Source organism: Sorex araneus, chromosome X (assembly GCF_027595985.1).
Source record: "Sorex araneus isolate mSorAra2 chromosome X, mSorAra2.pri, whole genome shotgun sequence".
NCBI classification, from domain to species: Eukaryota; Metazoa; Chordata; class Mammalia; order Eulipotyphla; family Soricidae; genus Sorex; species Sorex araneus.
Window position 1 is genome coordinate 19,921,393 of NC_073313.1, and position 14,634 is coordinate 19,936,026.

General features: G+C 41.7%; 1 protein-coding gene across 6 annotated transcripts in view; it reads right to left on the reverse strand.

Annotated features, from left to right (window-relative positions):
* Positions 1-2,515: 2,515 nt before the first annotated feature.
* The window catches only part of BCLAF3 (BCLAF1 and THRAP3 family member 3), a 54,201-nt gene continuing 42,082 nt past the window's right edge, over positions 2,516-14,634 (reverse strand). For 2 of the 6 annotated variants that reach the window (XM_055122233.1, XM_055122234.1), the window contains exons 11-12: positions 12,340-12,495; positions 2,516-3,544 (exon numbers count right to left, since the gene is read on the reverse strand). In XM_055122233.1, the coding sequence (XP_054978208.1) occupies positions 3,515-3,544; positions 12,340-12,495 (186 nt within the window). In that variant the 3' untranslated portion in view covers positions 2,516-3,514. Of the gene's footprint in view, positions 3,545-12,338; positions 12,496-14,634 lie in introns of those variants that run through there. The other 4 variants (XM_055122236.1, XM_055122235.1, XR_008627351.1 and 1 more) reach the window with 3 other exon arrangements.

Consider the following 14,634-nt stretch of genomic DNA (forward strand, 5'->3'; position numbering starts at 1 on the left):
TATGAATGAAAAATTTTTATAGATGATTTTATGTACTTTGTTACTATGGGGAGGACACTTTGCTTTTTAAAAAGAATACCAGAAAATTAAGTTGCATGCAATGATATAAAATAAATCAACATTCATGAAAACCACATGTGCTTGAATCAGTCACTCACCTTTTAGGATGTAGGAAGAACAGGACAAAAATCCCACTAGCGAGGTAGGCAGGCCAGGGAGGGGAGGTGGTACATATTCATATGGACATTAGTGAGAAAATGGACAGGTTGAAATAGCCTCCCCAATTTAAAGGTACTATATTCAAAAAATTTCCCCTTTGGGGGCCCCACCCTGCAATGCTCAGGGGCCACTCGTAGGGGCGCTCAGGAGGTTCGTGCAGTGTCACAACAGAATGTGGTGGGTCCACATGCAAAGCATGTGCTGCAGCCCTTTGAGCAATGTCTTTGGCCCTAGAAAGTCTTTATTTTATAAAACAATACAACATTCATCATTCTCATACAGAAAAGCACACTTACAACCTCACCACCGACAAAATAACCAGTGTCAGCAGTGGATGGGCACACTGCCCACTGAACTATTCGTGCGTGCAGCCAAGACTCAGGGGGAACTAATGGACTTTTTTAGGGTTCAAGGTGTAGGGCCTGGGGATGCGGATCAGTGGCACAATACATACCTCGAATGTATGAGGCCCTGACTTTGACCCCCAGCACTGCAAAATAAGAAATGAAACTGAAGGGGTTGCTGAACTTCAGAAAAAGGTTTTCTCGGGCTGGAACGATAGCACAGCGGGTGGGGTGTTTGCCTTGCACCCGGCCAACCTGGGTTTGATTCCCAGCGTCCCATATGGTCCCCTGAGCACCGCCAGGGGTAGTTCCTGAGTGCAGAGCCAGGAGTGACCCCTGTGTATCGCCAGGTGTGACCCAAAAAGCAAAAAAAAAAAAAAAAAGGTTTTCTCATCCTAAGGACTATCAGTTGCCAAGAGGTAATGATTCTTAAACTTGAACATGCACCAGAATCCACAGGAAGATCTGTGAATAGACCATTGGGTCCCACTCAGAGTTTTTAGCTTTTTGTTTAAAGAACTGTGATTATTATGAAGTTACCAGTAGTTGCGTTTTAGGCATGCAGTATTTCAACACCAGTCCCACCACCAGTGTCAACTTCCCTCCACCATGTTCCCATATTCCCTTCCTACTCCAACCCCACCTCAGCTCCACCTGCCAATCTGACAGGCAAATTACAAAATTTCAGGGGCTGCAGCTTAGATGTCATGTTTTCAGTGTTGTTGAGTCTGTGTTTTGGATAGATAGCTATACCACTCACCTGTATCACCAGTATAACCGAACACCCGACGTTTTTGAAAGAGTCAGAAAAGAGGAAGCAGGAGCCTGCACTTCTAACAAGCTTCCAATGGGTAGTATGACAAGATTTATAACATTTCCATTCTATTCTCCAACTATGATTCATTAAATTTTTATATCTTAGTTATGTATTCTACTGGACCCAGGTCATAATCATTCCTTTTACTGGAACCTTGTTGGGGGAACCCCCTCTTCCAGGTTCTCATTAAAAGTCCAGACCTGAGGCTCCCAGGTTCTGTCCAAAGCTACAGCTCATTCTGCCGCCTGCTGCTCTGCAACCTGGGAAGTCCCTGTGGGTTGAGATCCAGGATTAGGAAGCGAAGACTCCATCATCCTGATGAGTCCTTGTCCTGTGCCCCTACTGGGGGTCTATCAACAAGAATTATCAACATTTCTTTACTCAGTCCTCTTTATGGGGGCACAGAGGGCTCAAAGCCTCACCTTGCACTGGCATCTTCTCCTTTGGTCACTGAGTCTTAGATTAATGAAGTTTTCTTTTTTTTTGGGGGGGGGTGTCACACCTGGCTCTGCACTCAGGAATTACTCCTGGCGGTGCTCAGGGGACCACATGGGATGCTGGGAATCGAACCTGGGTTGGCTGCGTGCAAGGCAAATGCCCTACCCACTGTGCTATCGTCCCAGCCCCAATGAACAATTTCTGATTTAGCTTCACTTACTGCTTCTTCTAAGAATTATCTCATTTCATTTTTTTTAAATACTATCTAGGAATACAAAACTGGGTAAATTGGGGTTCATGTTATCTACATATTTAAAAAATTAAATTATTATTATTCAGTTTTGGTGCCACACCCAGTAGTACTCAGGGCTCACTCCTAGTGGGCTCAGGGAATCATATAAGGTGCTAGGGATTGAACTTGGGTAGGCAGCATACAAGGCAATCACCCTACCCATTATACTATTGCTCCGGCCCTAATATAATATTTACAATACAATTATAGCAAAATTAAAAGTAAATATGTGTATAAAATATAAAATGAAAAATTTATAGAAAGATTTCTCATAATCTTTTCATGAAAACTCAGGTTCTTGTCAGATGTTGATTTAGAAAGTTCTGTCTTTGTATTTCAGACATCAACAAGGCCAACCAGGGCTATCATATGAATATTGAAATAATGTTCTCACAAACTGACCAATTTCTTCAAGCAGAAAGAACAACATTTTAATACAAACGAACAATTCACAAAAATGTAATTGTGAACGCATACATAAGCAGAACACAGAAAACAGAGAAATAAGATATTAGAACTTAAAAGTTCATTTGAAGTCCAATCATCTCTATCTTACACAAAGTAGGTCAATGCATATCAACCAAGCTGAAAAACCTGCTGTAATATTTGCTTGCAAAATGTGTGATGCTGTAGTAGTAAAGTACAATTTCCAAACGCAATTTTTGTTTGTCCATTTTAAAAAGCCTTTAAAAATACGATATGCACAAGCTTGCCCTGAGGGAAAGGAAGATGGAATACAGATTACAAAATCTACATTTTATTTTTCATACTAGCCTTTTGAAACTGGAAAAGAGCAAATTGTTGTGGAAAAACCTGAACGAACCAATTACTAAGACTTCAGTACACTCACAACTATCTGATGGAATTTTAAAGCACCTTTCGTTTACCTTCTTACAATACGAAGTGTATGAATCATATAGGCCTTGACCTTCAGAAACGTAAGAAAACGTCAAAGTTATAAGCCAAAACGTCATCAGATAAAGAAAAAACTTGGTATAAAATTTTCTATCGTAAGGCCACTGTATAAAGTTCTTTCATGTACAGACACTATACAATTCAGATACTTTTATTTTTGTTTCATTACATATGCAAAACTTTCAACATATAAACGTCTGGAAAAACTCAATTTTCTCTATGAAACCATGCTCAGAGAAAAATGCAGCAACAAATAACGCCCTTTTGAGATGGTTTGCAAAAGACACTGCAGTTAATACAACTTTTAAATTGAATACCACAATTTTACAACTGTTAAGGTTTTTAAAGTTGCAGCATTGACTACGGAAAAATTTAAGTTTTCGAGAGAGTTAGAGCAATAGTGCTCTGATGTAAATTCTAACTCCTGACAAAAAGAACTGCTCCCAAATACCCGCCCGTAGTGTCTCTTCCACCGGTAACAATTCCACATCATTTTTCTGAGGCATTGTTTTTCCTTTCCTATTGAGAGAAAACAAGAGAAAAACCAACTTCAAAAGAAATGCCAGTTATAACAGACTGCAGTTTTGTTCACACAACAATTTTCCAAATATTTTCATGTGTATAGTTTTACTTACACCCAAGATCCATATACAATGTGGAACATCAAAGATTAAAAGAAAAAACAACACATCAAAGGATATCGAGTAAGTTAGCAGGACAAAAAAATTATATATACAGATATATAAGGCTCTCTATATGGATCTTAGTAAGTTGATAAAAATGACATTCTGCTATTTATGAAAATTTCTTGGGTGACATTCCTAGCCCCTTCCCCCCACCAAAAAAATCCATGACTCTTAAACCTTGGCCCCTCTAGTATGAAGCCAGATGGGACAGAAGCATGACCTCAAATTAGTTTCTTTATTTTTGTCATCACATGTTATCTTTAACTGGATAACAGTTAAAGTCCTTTAACTAGAAGGACTTTTCCAGCATGGCTCATGATAGCAAAGAAAGTTAAGGAGAGCTTTCTTGCTTTTGAGTGGGTTACCTAACAACAAAAAAAGATGGAAAGCTTCAAAATGGGAAAAAGAACTCAAGAACTCACAGAAACATGAAGACTATGACTAGATGGCAATGATTATGGGTTCTGTGCTGTGATGCTATGCAAAATACTCAATTACCAACCACAAACTGGACATAAAACCATGCAAATAGTAAAAGAACAAAATGGTAAAGTGACGTTTTAAGGACGTTAGAAAGCTTATTAACATCCTTACCTTTTACTAGGACCTTATATTACTAAAACTGAAAGAAATGTAAGAGTTGTTTTATTTTCAGCAGTTTTATTAATATGGAAACATAATTTTGAAAAAAAAATCAAGTAGGTAGAAAATTTTATTTTGGCTAGTGAAATATTCAAAATACATGCGTATGTACTTTCATCAACATCATTCTTTTATAAACTGAGGCAGACTTCATAAGAACCTACTTTGTTACTTATCATATGAAGTCATATACAATGGTGTTCAAATAAATTTTATTTTTGGTCTTCAAGGTCACACCCGGTGGTGCTCAAGGCTTACTCCTGGCTCTATACTCAGGAATCACTCCTGGTGGGGCTTGGGGCACCATATGGGTTGCCAGGAACCAAACCTGGGTTGGCCGCATGCAAGGCAAACGCCCCACCTGCTGTACTATTCCTCTTCTAATTCTTTGAGAGCCTATTTTAAGCAGAATGCTGAATTAGAGAAATGAGCTACCACCTCACTCGGACCTGTGTCCATCTGTTCCCCGAAGGAGCACTCACCAAGCGATCAAGTGCCACTTTTTCCTTCTTGGATTTAGAAGACATCTTCTCCCATCACAGCCTTAATACCCAGCATTCAAGCCTCTATGATCTGCACACCTCTCTCTCTATTCAGCCCAGTGTCCTGCCAAACATGGGTCTGTGGCTGCAGTCCTTTTAGGGCTTGTTCTCCATGACTGAGCTTACAACCTCCATGTTCCATGAGGTAGAAATCAAAGTACTTAGCAGACAGTACCTGACTATTCCTCCCTTGTCCTCTCTTTCTGGCATCACCATCTATGAAATTAATCTCTCTTAGCATGGGGCTGTGGGGCTGGGGCTCGTGTGGCAGAGGAGAGTGCCTGAGTTGCACCTGTGAGGTCTTGGGTTCAATCCCTGATGGCTCCCTCAGGGTATGATCCTTACAGCTGTTTTTATAAATGTGGTTATGTAGGAGAGATCTAATCTAGCAGGTCTGGTTGACAGCTATCCTTTAAAAGGCCTGCCCACAAGGCTGTTTGGCTGACATCTGGGAACTGCAAATTTCAAAATGTTCCCACTATCAACAAAAAGCATCTAATGTGCTTTTTCGTTGGCACCCTTTCCCAGGTGTTGTCACAGTCGTGGCTGGTGTATCAATTCCATCCTGCATGAATCTCAGGGAGAGGAAGCTTGGAAACTGGCATCGAGATCCAGAATGTGCCCTGGGCACCAATTTGTTTGCTGATAGCACTGCATAGCCTCTGCTGTGACCCGCCAAGGGCCCTGAGAGCCATCACGTGCTGAGTTCCGTCTTCTGAGAGAGCCATCAAGTGCAGCATTTTCCGGAGGACCCTTCCAGCAATGTGTGATGTTCACCAACTTTTAGGAACTATAGTTGCCTGTGTATGAGTGTGTGTCTCGAATCCATATGATTAGGTTTGATTTCCTTCAACAAGCACCTGCTACAAACTATACGAAAGGTAATCAGGGAGAATAATACGAAGACTAATGAAATGTCCTTCGTTCTCAAGAAGGTGATTATCTCCTTGGTGAAATAAAAAATACAAATAGCAACATCCAATGAAGCTATAACTAAAGAGGAAAATTTCATAAGGCTTTACAGTGGATCTTGAAAGGAAAAAATAATGACAACCAGGGGACTGTTTACAGCCAAGAAAACATTGGAAATAAAGGCACAAATACATGAAAACATGTTTTGCTTCCAAAAAGCAGACAGCCCATGGGGTAAATGTGGGTAGCTGGATCTGGTCAACAAGTCTGGTTTGCTTTTCATAAGCAAAAGAATCCTTTGGGGGCCGGAGCGATAGCACAGCGGGTAGGGCGTTTGCCTTGCACGCGGCCGACCCGGGTTCGATCCCCGGCATCCCATATGGTCCCCCAAGCACCGCCAGGAGTAGTTCCTGAGTGCAAAGCCAGGAGTAACCCCTGAGCATCGCTGGGTGTGACCCAAAAAGCAAAAAAAAAAAAAAAAAAAAAAGAATCCTTTGGAGGTGTCTGGTCAGGAGCAGTATGATTGAATCTATGCTGAAAGGCAATAACTGCCAGCAGAGAAGAGACAGAATAAGCATAATAGATGCATGAAAACCAGTAAAAGGCTCCCCAAGCCCTCACACCAGAGCCAGGAATGCATAAGCATCAGTATGCATCAGTATGAAATAATCACAGTTTTTTAATCAGTGGGGAAATGACAAATGGTTCAATAAACAGTGTTAGAAAAACTGATTATCCATTGGGAAAAACTAGGTTCTGGAGGCCCGGGAGATAGAGAGCTCAAAGAGTTAGAGCAAATGCAGGAGCCCCAGGTTTCCCTGGCACCACATGGACCCCCAGTACTGCTGGGAGTGACCTCCAGGCACTGCCAGGTGTGGCCCAAAGTAAAAAATAAATATTAAGTTAGATCCTGACTTCATATTGTATCATGAAAATAAATTGAATATTTATGTAAAAAACTTAACCATAAAAAAACTTTTAATGGTTTAAAGGAACTTTTATAGGCTCATGCAGAACAAGAAATCTAGAACCAGATAGGCCACAGTTGACAGAATCATGAACAAGTTCTGTAATGACTTCTTGTTCTGTTGATGCCATTAATAATCAACAGAACAATGGGCTGGAGCGATAGCACAGCGGGTAGGGTGTTTGCCTTGCACACGGCCGGCCCAGGTTCGATTCCTCGCCCCCTCTCAGAGAGCCTGGCAAGCTACCAAGAGTATCTCGCCCCCACGGCAGAGCCTGGCAAACTACCCGTGGTGTATTCAATATGCCAAAAACAGTAACAAGAAGCCTCACAGTGGAGACGTTACTGGTGCCCACTTGAGATCAATGAGCAACGGGATGACAGTGAAAGAAAGGCAAATGAGACTATAATCTGTTATCAGACTGACAATGGGTAATAAGATTGGCAATGTGGAGTAGTAGTGTGGCTGTGTGCATAGGCCCTTTTGTGTGTATGTCTGGTGAGTGTTAGTGAATAAATGGAACCCTATGGCAGGCTCCAAAATGTCAAGGTGCTCAGCGAAGTTATCAAAAATAATGATAAACAGTAGCTATTTACAAGTGGGCAAGAGACGTGGTTAAGACTTTCAAGGAGCTGAGTAGTACAGACAGTGTAGAGGGAAGTCCATTCCATATCTTCAAATTTTCAGTGTTCAATTCTCAAAATGAACATGCCTTCACAATTGCCAGGCAGTTCCCCACCTCCCATTTTGCACAGTAGCCACCTACTTATCCTGAATGTTAGCGCTTTGTACTACCTGAAAACCTTCTCAAGAGGCAACTGGGACTACTTTGTTGTGCCAAATAAAGAACTAAGCCTGGCAGCTAGTTTCTGCAAGTCCGATGGTTTCCATTTCTCTGCTTTTGTTTAATCAAATTGAAGGAGCATAAAATTAAGCTGCTGGTGATATAACATTCAAAATATTTTTGATGATGGGTCACTAATAGATTTTTCTGGCCTAAAATTCAGCTGAATCCAAAGGACAAATGGCATTGCTATAATAAAAGTCCTTTCAGTCCCATCTATGTAACACAAAAGAATGCTTTTCAGAGCTTAATATCTATAGAAAGAAAAAATAGAATGGATATTAAGACACTGAGTTTCACAACTAGCAACAAGTACTAGTTATCTATAAATACATTACCCAATTGAAAAAAATACATTTTCAATAAAAATAAAATTTATTTATCTATTAAAGAACAATTAAAAATTTGTTTAACCAACACTTAACACAATCTATATTAAAGTTATGCTATTTTGACCAACTCAAATGCTAACTCAACCCAGAGGAAATATTTAACACCTAACTTTCCCAGAAACCTATTAAAATGGTGTGTTAAATTTGATTTGGGGATCAATAAAAGACTTCCAAGGAAAAAAGTCTAAAAGGGAAATGGTATAAAATACAAACTCAGGGCACAAAAGCAACTGACGTAATTTACGAGTTCTATTAAAAGAATTTGTTTGCATATTTTTAAACAATGGATATCAATGATCAAATTTCTGTGGTGTGCAGGCTTCACTGAAGATATTTAAAAGAATGATGTAACAGATTTACTTAAGATTCCCAGGATTTATCGTATGCCACGAATTATATCTTAAAATTTAGGGCAATAAATATTAGAAAACAACCTACAACTGTGTAAGGAGATAAATAAATACTCAAAATCATAGGATATGTAAGCACAACAAATTTGAAATAATGTGAAATAGTATGCAGCCAATAAAAATGAGTGGACTGAATGAAGTAATGGATGAATGATGGCAACTAAGAAGTCTTGGAATGGGTGAAATTAGAAGTACAATTAACTACAACTGGTAGGACAAGTTTCAAACTCAGCTAGCCACCTCTAACAGTCTTGAGGAGGAGCCAGTGGTCTGGGGAGAATAAATATATGTGTATATATATATACATATATATACACACACATATATATATATATGAATTTTTGCAGTGCCGGGGATCGAACAAATTTTTCATTTGAACAGTATATACTTCAGATTCACAATTCGTTTATAGTGTGTAATTTAAGCAACAATATATCCACAGACTTGTGCAACCATCAGTTACCACAATCAGATTTAAAATATTTTTCTCACCCCATAAACAAAGCCTCTGCCCAATGGGCAGTAATAATTACTCCCCATTTTCCCAACCACTCAGACTCTTACAACCACAATGCTCTTTTGGTTTCTGGCATGGCCTATTCTGAACATTCCATATGGATAAAAATCAAAAGATTTTGTGACTGGTTTCTGTTACTTAGTGCCATGCGTCTATGGGTCCACCAGGCACGTGGAAGTTTGATTCTGAATACTTTTTTGAGGAATGGGGGTTTGGGTCACGCCAGTAATGTTCCGGGGCTACTCAGGGAACCATGGGCAGCACTGGAACTGGGGTCAGCCACGTGCAAGTCAAGCCTTAGCCAAGGGTAAGAAATTACTGTACTATCTGTACAGAGCTGGACCTGTATTATCCCTCCAGTTCCTTGCAAGTGTGATATACTGAGCCACGTCTCTGGCTCTCACATCTGACTCTGAATGGACTCTGAGGTACCTTGGCAATAGCTACGGCAAGAGCTTGTCTCCAGACAACTGCAGTTCGAGAGCTCTAGCGGGGTTATGGCTGGAGACATGAGCAGAAGTGAGAATGGAAACCCTGGGAAAGGGTGAGGGAAATCAAGGAAGGCGGGAGGAATATGGGAGGAATAAAGAAGAAAATGCTAGAGGGTGCTGACATATTTATAAGGGTGCCTGGGAAACAAGAATGCACCAAATAAGATAGAGAAGTCCAAGAAGAAGGCAGTTTAGTGGAGGCGCTGGGTCACCAGTGTTTGCAGATGACAATGCCCCCCGAGAACACGTCTTATGCACCCCAGTACACTAGAAGCAGCTCTGGAGACACAGCAGGTAGGTACTGGGCTGCTCCCTATTCCCTCCCCTTGGTGAACTCAACCCTGCACGCCATGAGTCCCGCTGTTTGGGCCCCAGGCGGATGGGCAGGGGAGTACCATGCCCAGGACCCTCCTAATCACACACACAACTGCGAGCGGGCTTTCAGGGGCAACGTGCCCAGCAGCAGCTTCGGGAATCCTTCCTCAGTTCCTGGCCAGACCCTCACGCAACTCTGCCAACTTTCCTGTGAAGGACAGCTGGCTACAAAGGAGCCCCTTCCAGGTGACAACAGACATCCTTCTCACCTGACCTTTCCAGTGGAAGCAGAGAGCTCAAGAGGAGAGCACACAGTGAAAAGAAACCTAGGTGCCGGAAAGGGATTATTATGCCATAAGCAGGACGAATGGGAAGGGAGAATTCCAGCTCTGAACATCCCTAATATTGCTTCAGAACCTTACTGTTTTGTAGGTAGCTGGGTGTAGGATAACATAGCCTCAGGTAGTTTAGGTTTATTGGGTTACTCCCACTACAGTGCTCCCATTCCTCTTTGTTTTTTTGTAACTTCTTTCTTAGTGTTCTGTTGACTTGTAAATATTGTTTTTCTCTTCTCCTTGAGTCCTTTGCATAGTTTATTCAGAGCCATGCCCTTTTTGTATGCGCACAGGAAGACTTAGCAAATGTTATGCTTTTGTAACCTGGGAGTCATTTGACTCTACATGATATTTTCCTCCTAGGCATCTGTTCTCTCCACCTAAGCCTCAGCTGCCCTTACTTCCTAGCACCCCCAAAAGCAGGGTCCCGACGAGGGACGAGACGGACCCATGGCAAGCGGTGAGTTGTGTGCTACCCTGGCATCGAGATGGGCCTGGCCAAAGTGCCTAATTCTTAACTATAAGTTAAGAGCTTGATCATGGACAAATGTTGTCATGATCCAAACTAGATTTGGACCCTGTTAGGGTGAGGAATGATTAATCTGGCCTGAGTGCTGTGGTCTGAGTCTGTGGCAACAGGAGAGCTGCCTTGCAAACCTCGATGTATCTCTTGCTATGTCCATGCAAAAATAACTAGTATTAAGATGTTAATGAGTGTTTGCAATGGGGAGAGGAGAAAAAACCCTTAAGAGGTATTTTGCCTACTGGCAGTCAGGAAGGGCTTTGGAATGCCCCTAGGCTGTGTTTCCTTTAAACCTGACAGCCCTCAGGAAGGGCTTTATTATGTTGATTTTGCTACCTGGAGGTTTGTAACCTAGGGGCAAGAGAAAGGAAAAAGGGAGGAGAGAGATGGAGAGAGGCTGGAGTAGATGCAGAGAGGCCGGAGCTGGGAGTGTGGGAGATGAGAAAGATGGAAGATTGAATAAACGGCAACTAATCAGCAACCAGCTTGGTCCTCGTTCTTCCTTCGCCTGTCCTTGACCACCGGCCGTCCTGATCCAGTCCACACACTGCGGTTCCAGAGCACCGAACACGGGTGGTGAGACAGAGCCGCCCGGAGAGCCTGCGAGTGCACACGCTCCTTGGCGTACCTTAGTTTTTTACAGCTGGGGAGCTAGTCCATTTTGGGGCGAAACACAACAGTTTCTGGGCAAGTGGACAAGCAGGTGTATCAGGGGCAGAGTGAGCATCTCCCCGTGCTCCCCGTAGGCTGTCTGGTACCAGCCACAGGAAACACATCCCCTGGTGCCCACACAAGAGCATCACCAGACCTGCAAGCCTCAGCTCATCAGTGTAGACATTTCAATATGGCAAGAGAATGAAGGATCAAGAGAAGCCTCCCTGGGGTGGACTAGACTTTGAGGCTCGAGACACTTCAGGGCACCTCAAGTAATCAAAAATCCTTACTTAATCTAAATGGTATGAAATTCATGATATCAAGAAATTTTAACTAGCAGTGGGTAGGGCATTTGCCTTGCACATGGCTGACTCAGGTTTGATCCCTGTCATCCCATATGGTCCCCCAAGCCCCAACAGGAGTGATTCCTGAGTGCAGAGCCAGGAGTAACCCCTGAGCATCGCTGGATGTGACCAAAAAAAAAAACAAAAAAATAAAATAAAAAGAAGTACCTTATAGTAATGATAGTTGCACATCACTGACATATATTCCTATGTATGTTATAATGGCAAATTTTGTGTTATCTATATCTTATCACAATTATAACCAAGTGCCTATATGAAGAGTTCACGGATTTTGCAATTTGCTTCCTTTTTTAATAGCTTGCACTTAAGACAATTCACTGTACAAGGCTAAATTTTGTTGATGAAAAGTCGACTTGAATTTCCATTTCAAATGAACTCATACAACAAAATCTAGAGCAAAAAGTTCTTGTATGGGTTTGATACCCGGCACCACACACAAAAATTGTCAGACTTCTGGCATATTCAGTGTAAATGAGGATTAATAACTAAAATCATCTTAAGATGAAAAAGTATTGAAAGTTGTTAATGACATTTTCTACAATTATAATACAATGAGAACATTTTTTAAATGTGGGTTCTTTCTTAAGTTAAAATTAAATTAAAGGGTTCAATCCTCCACATCACACACACAAAAAACTTAAACCCCGATTTATCTAAGCAGAGTCTATCTGAAATTCAAAAGTCACTCAACTTTTTAAACAATCAGAATCAAACTAACCTTTTTATTCCTCAGTAATCTCTGTCTGAATTTATTAGTCATAAATCCCCTTGGACCAGCGAACCGTAAGCGCTGATATTTAGCCTGAATGTACAGACTCTTCTGCACTAGGTTTGATTTAAAATGGGGCTGGAACCTGCGACCTCTAAAGTTGGTCTGTAAAGGAAAAAGTAAATGTTAAAACTATACCCTCCAAAACTACTGCATAAAAAATGGAAAAGGAAATGGGAAAATATCTAGTATTTGGAGCTGCTGGATTCTAGGCACTATAGCTATTCAAAGGGAAGAGATTAACGTCAACACCAGAGTACAGTTTCTTTAAATTAACTTCCTAGCTTGTTTCATATCAGAGATTTTTATAGGGGCCACAGAGAGAGTACAGTGAGTAGGGCACTGGCCTGGCATGCGGCTGACCTGGGTTTGATTCCCAGCATGCATTTTGATTTCCCCAAGCACTACCAGGAGAAATTCCTGAGTGCAGAGCCAGAAGTAACTCCTGAGCATTGCTGGGTATGGCCCCAAATCAAAAACAAACAAATCTGTTTCTAGAGGCTTCCCAGCAGTGCTGGAGCAGTCAAGCAACGTGGCAGCAGCAGGAATCGAACAAGGTCTCAGCATGCAAAGCACACATTCCACTCCTCTGGACTTTCTCTCCGGCTCTCTAACAGTAGTTTCAAGAACACAATACAAAAAATTTAACTGTTAAATAAGAAACTTTAAAATTCTTAAAATTGCCTTGCTAATAATAAAACACGACTTTCAAAACTTCGAATGAGCTACAATTATCCTTCTGAGTCATAGTAAAATACATCAAATCCCATAATGTCAAATTCCAGGGGGAATACATCAAGTATCAGCCTCTGTTTCAAATTCAAAAATTAGGGCCAGACAGAAAAAACAAAGGGTTAAGGCACTTGCCTTGCACACAGTTTGCTTTGTGGCACCTCATATGGTCCTCTGAACCCTGCCAGGAGCGACCTCTGAGTGCAGAGCCAAGAGTAAGCCCTGAGCACCACAGGGTATGGCCCAAAAATAAAACGGAAGAATTAAAAACTTGGGTAAGTGCAATAGCTCAAAGTGCCAGAGAGAAAAAAAAAAGGGGAGGGGGAGCAGAGCGATAGTACAGCGTGTAGGGCATTTGCCTTCGACGCAGCCAACCTGGGTTCAATCCCTGGCGTCCCATATGGTCCTCCAAGCATAGCCAGGGGTAATTCCAGAGTGCAGAGCCAGGAGTAACCCCTGAGCATCGCTGGATGTGACCCAAAAGAAAAAAAAAAGTGCCGCCAGAGAGGACTCCTTAGGTGCATGAAGCCATGAGTTCATTCCTGGAACCATTACACTCTGCCCAAGAACTGCTCGGTGTGGCCCCAGGGGCCCTCGGCACCACTGAGTCTTGCCAGAGAAGTCCCAGGACTCAAGCGGTAAGCACCACTGGGAAAGCCTTCTCCACCAAAAAAAATCAAAAACTCTCTTAAGCTTATTCCTGTCAGTACCTTGAGCCAATTTTGAAAGAAAGACTAGTAAAGACCACAAAAATCCCCTTACTGTAAACATTTTAAGATAAAGAGCTAGGGGCTAGAGCTATAGCACAGAGGGTAGGGCATTTGCCTTGCAGGCGGCCGACCCAGGTCCGATTCCCAGCATCCCGTATGGTCACCCGAGCACCGCCAGGAGTAATTCCTAAGTGCAGAGCCAGAGCCCTGTGCATCGCTGGGTACGACCCAGAAGAAAAAAAATGGTAAAGCGCTATACTATTTTTTAAGAGCATTTCCTAGCCTGCACACTGTCAAATACTAAAATTAAACACCAGAGGACAATATCTGTGTTTCTCACTTAGGAGCTATACAAATGGTACATTGCAACATAATTATAAAAATTAATATTTAGACTCCTCTATGCACAACTATTTCACATCATGACTCACAAAGCAGAATACATTTGTAAACAAGTGTATTTATGCCAGGCCTATTTTGCAATTATATTAAAGCTGCAAAAAACTTTAAATAAAAAGAATTATAACACATCAGAGCTAATAATGGTATTTAAATTGTCCATTTTTATGTATTTAATAAGGTGATTACTCTCTGGCCATGGATTAATAAAATTCAGGGAAGAAGTAAACACTAATGAAAAAGAATCCTTTCTTAGAACGATTTACTATGAAGAATTGTGGGATGGGGGAGATAGCCAAGGGACTGGAGCACATGTCCTGCAGGCAAAGGTCCTAGAAACACAGGGTCCCCTGCGCACTGGCAGGCCAGGTGTCACTGTGAGTGGTCCCCGGATTCCTGGAGC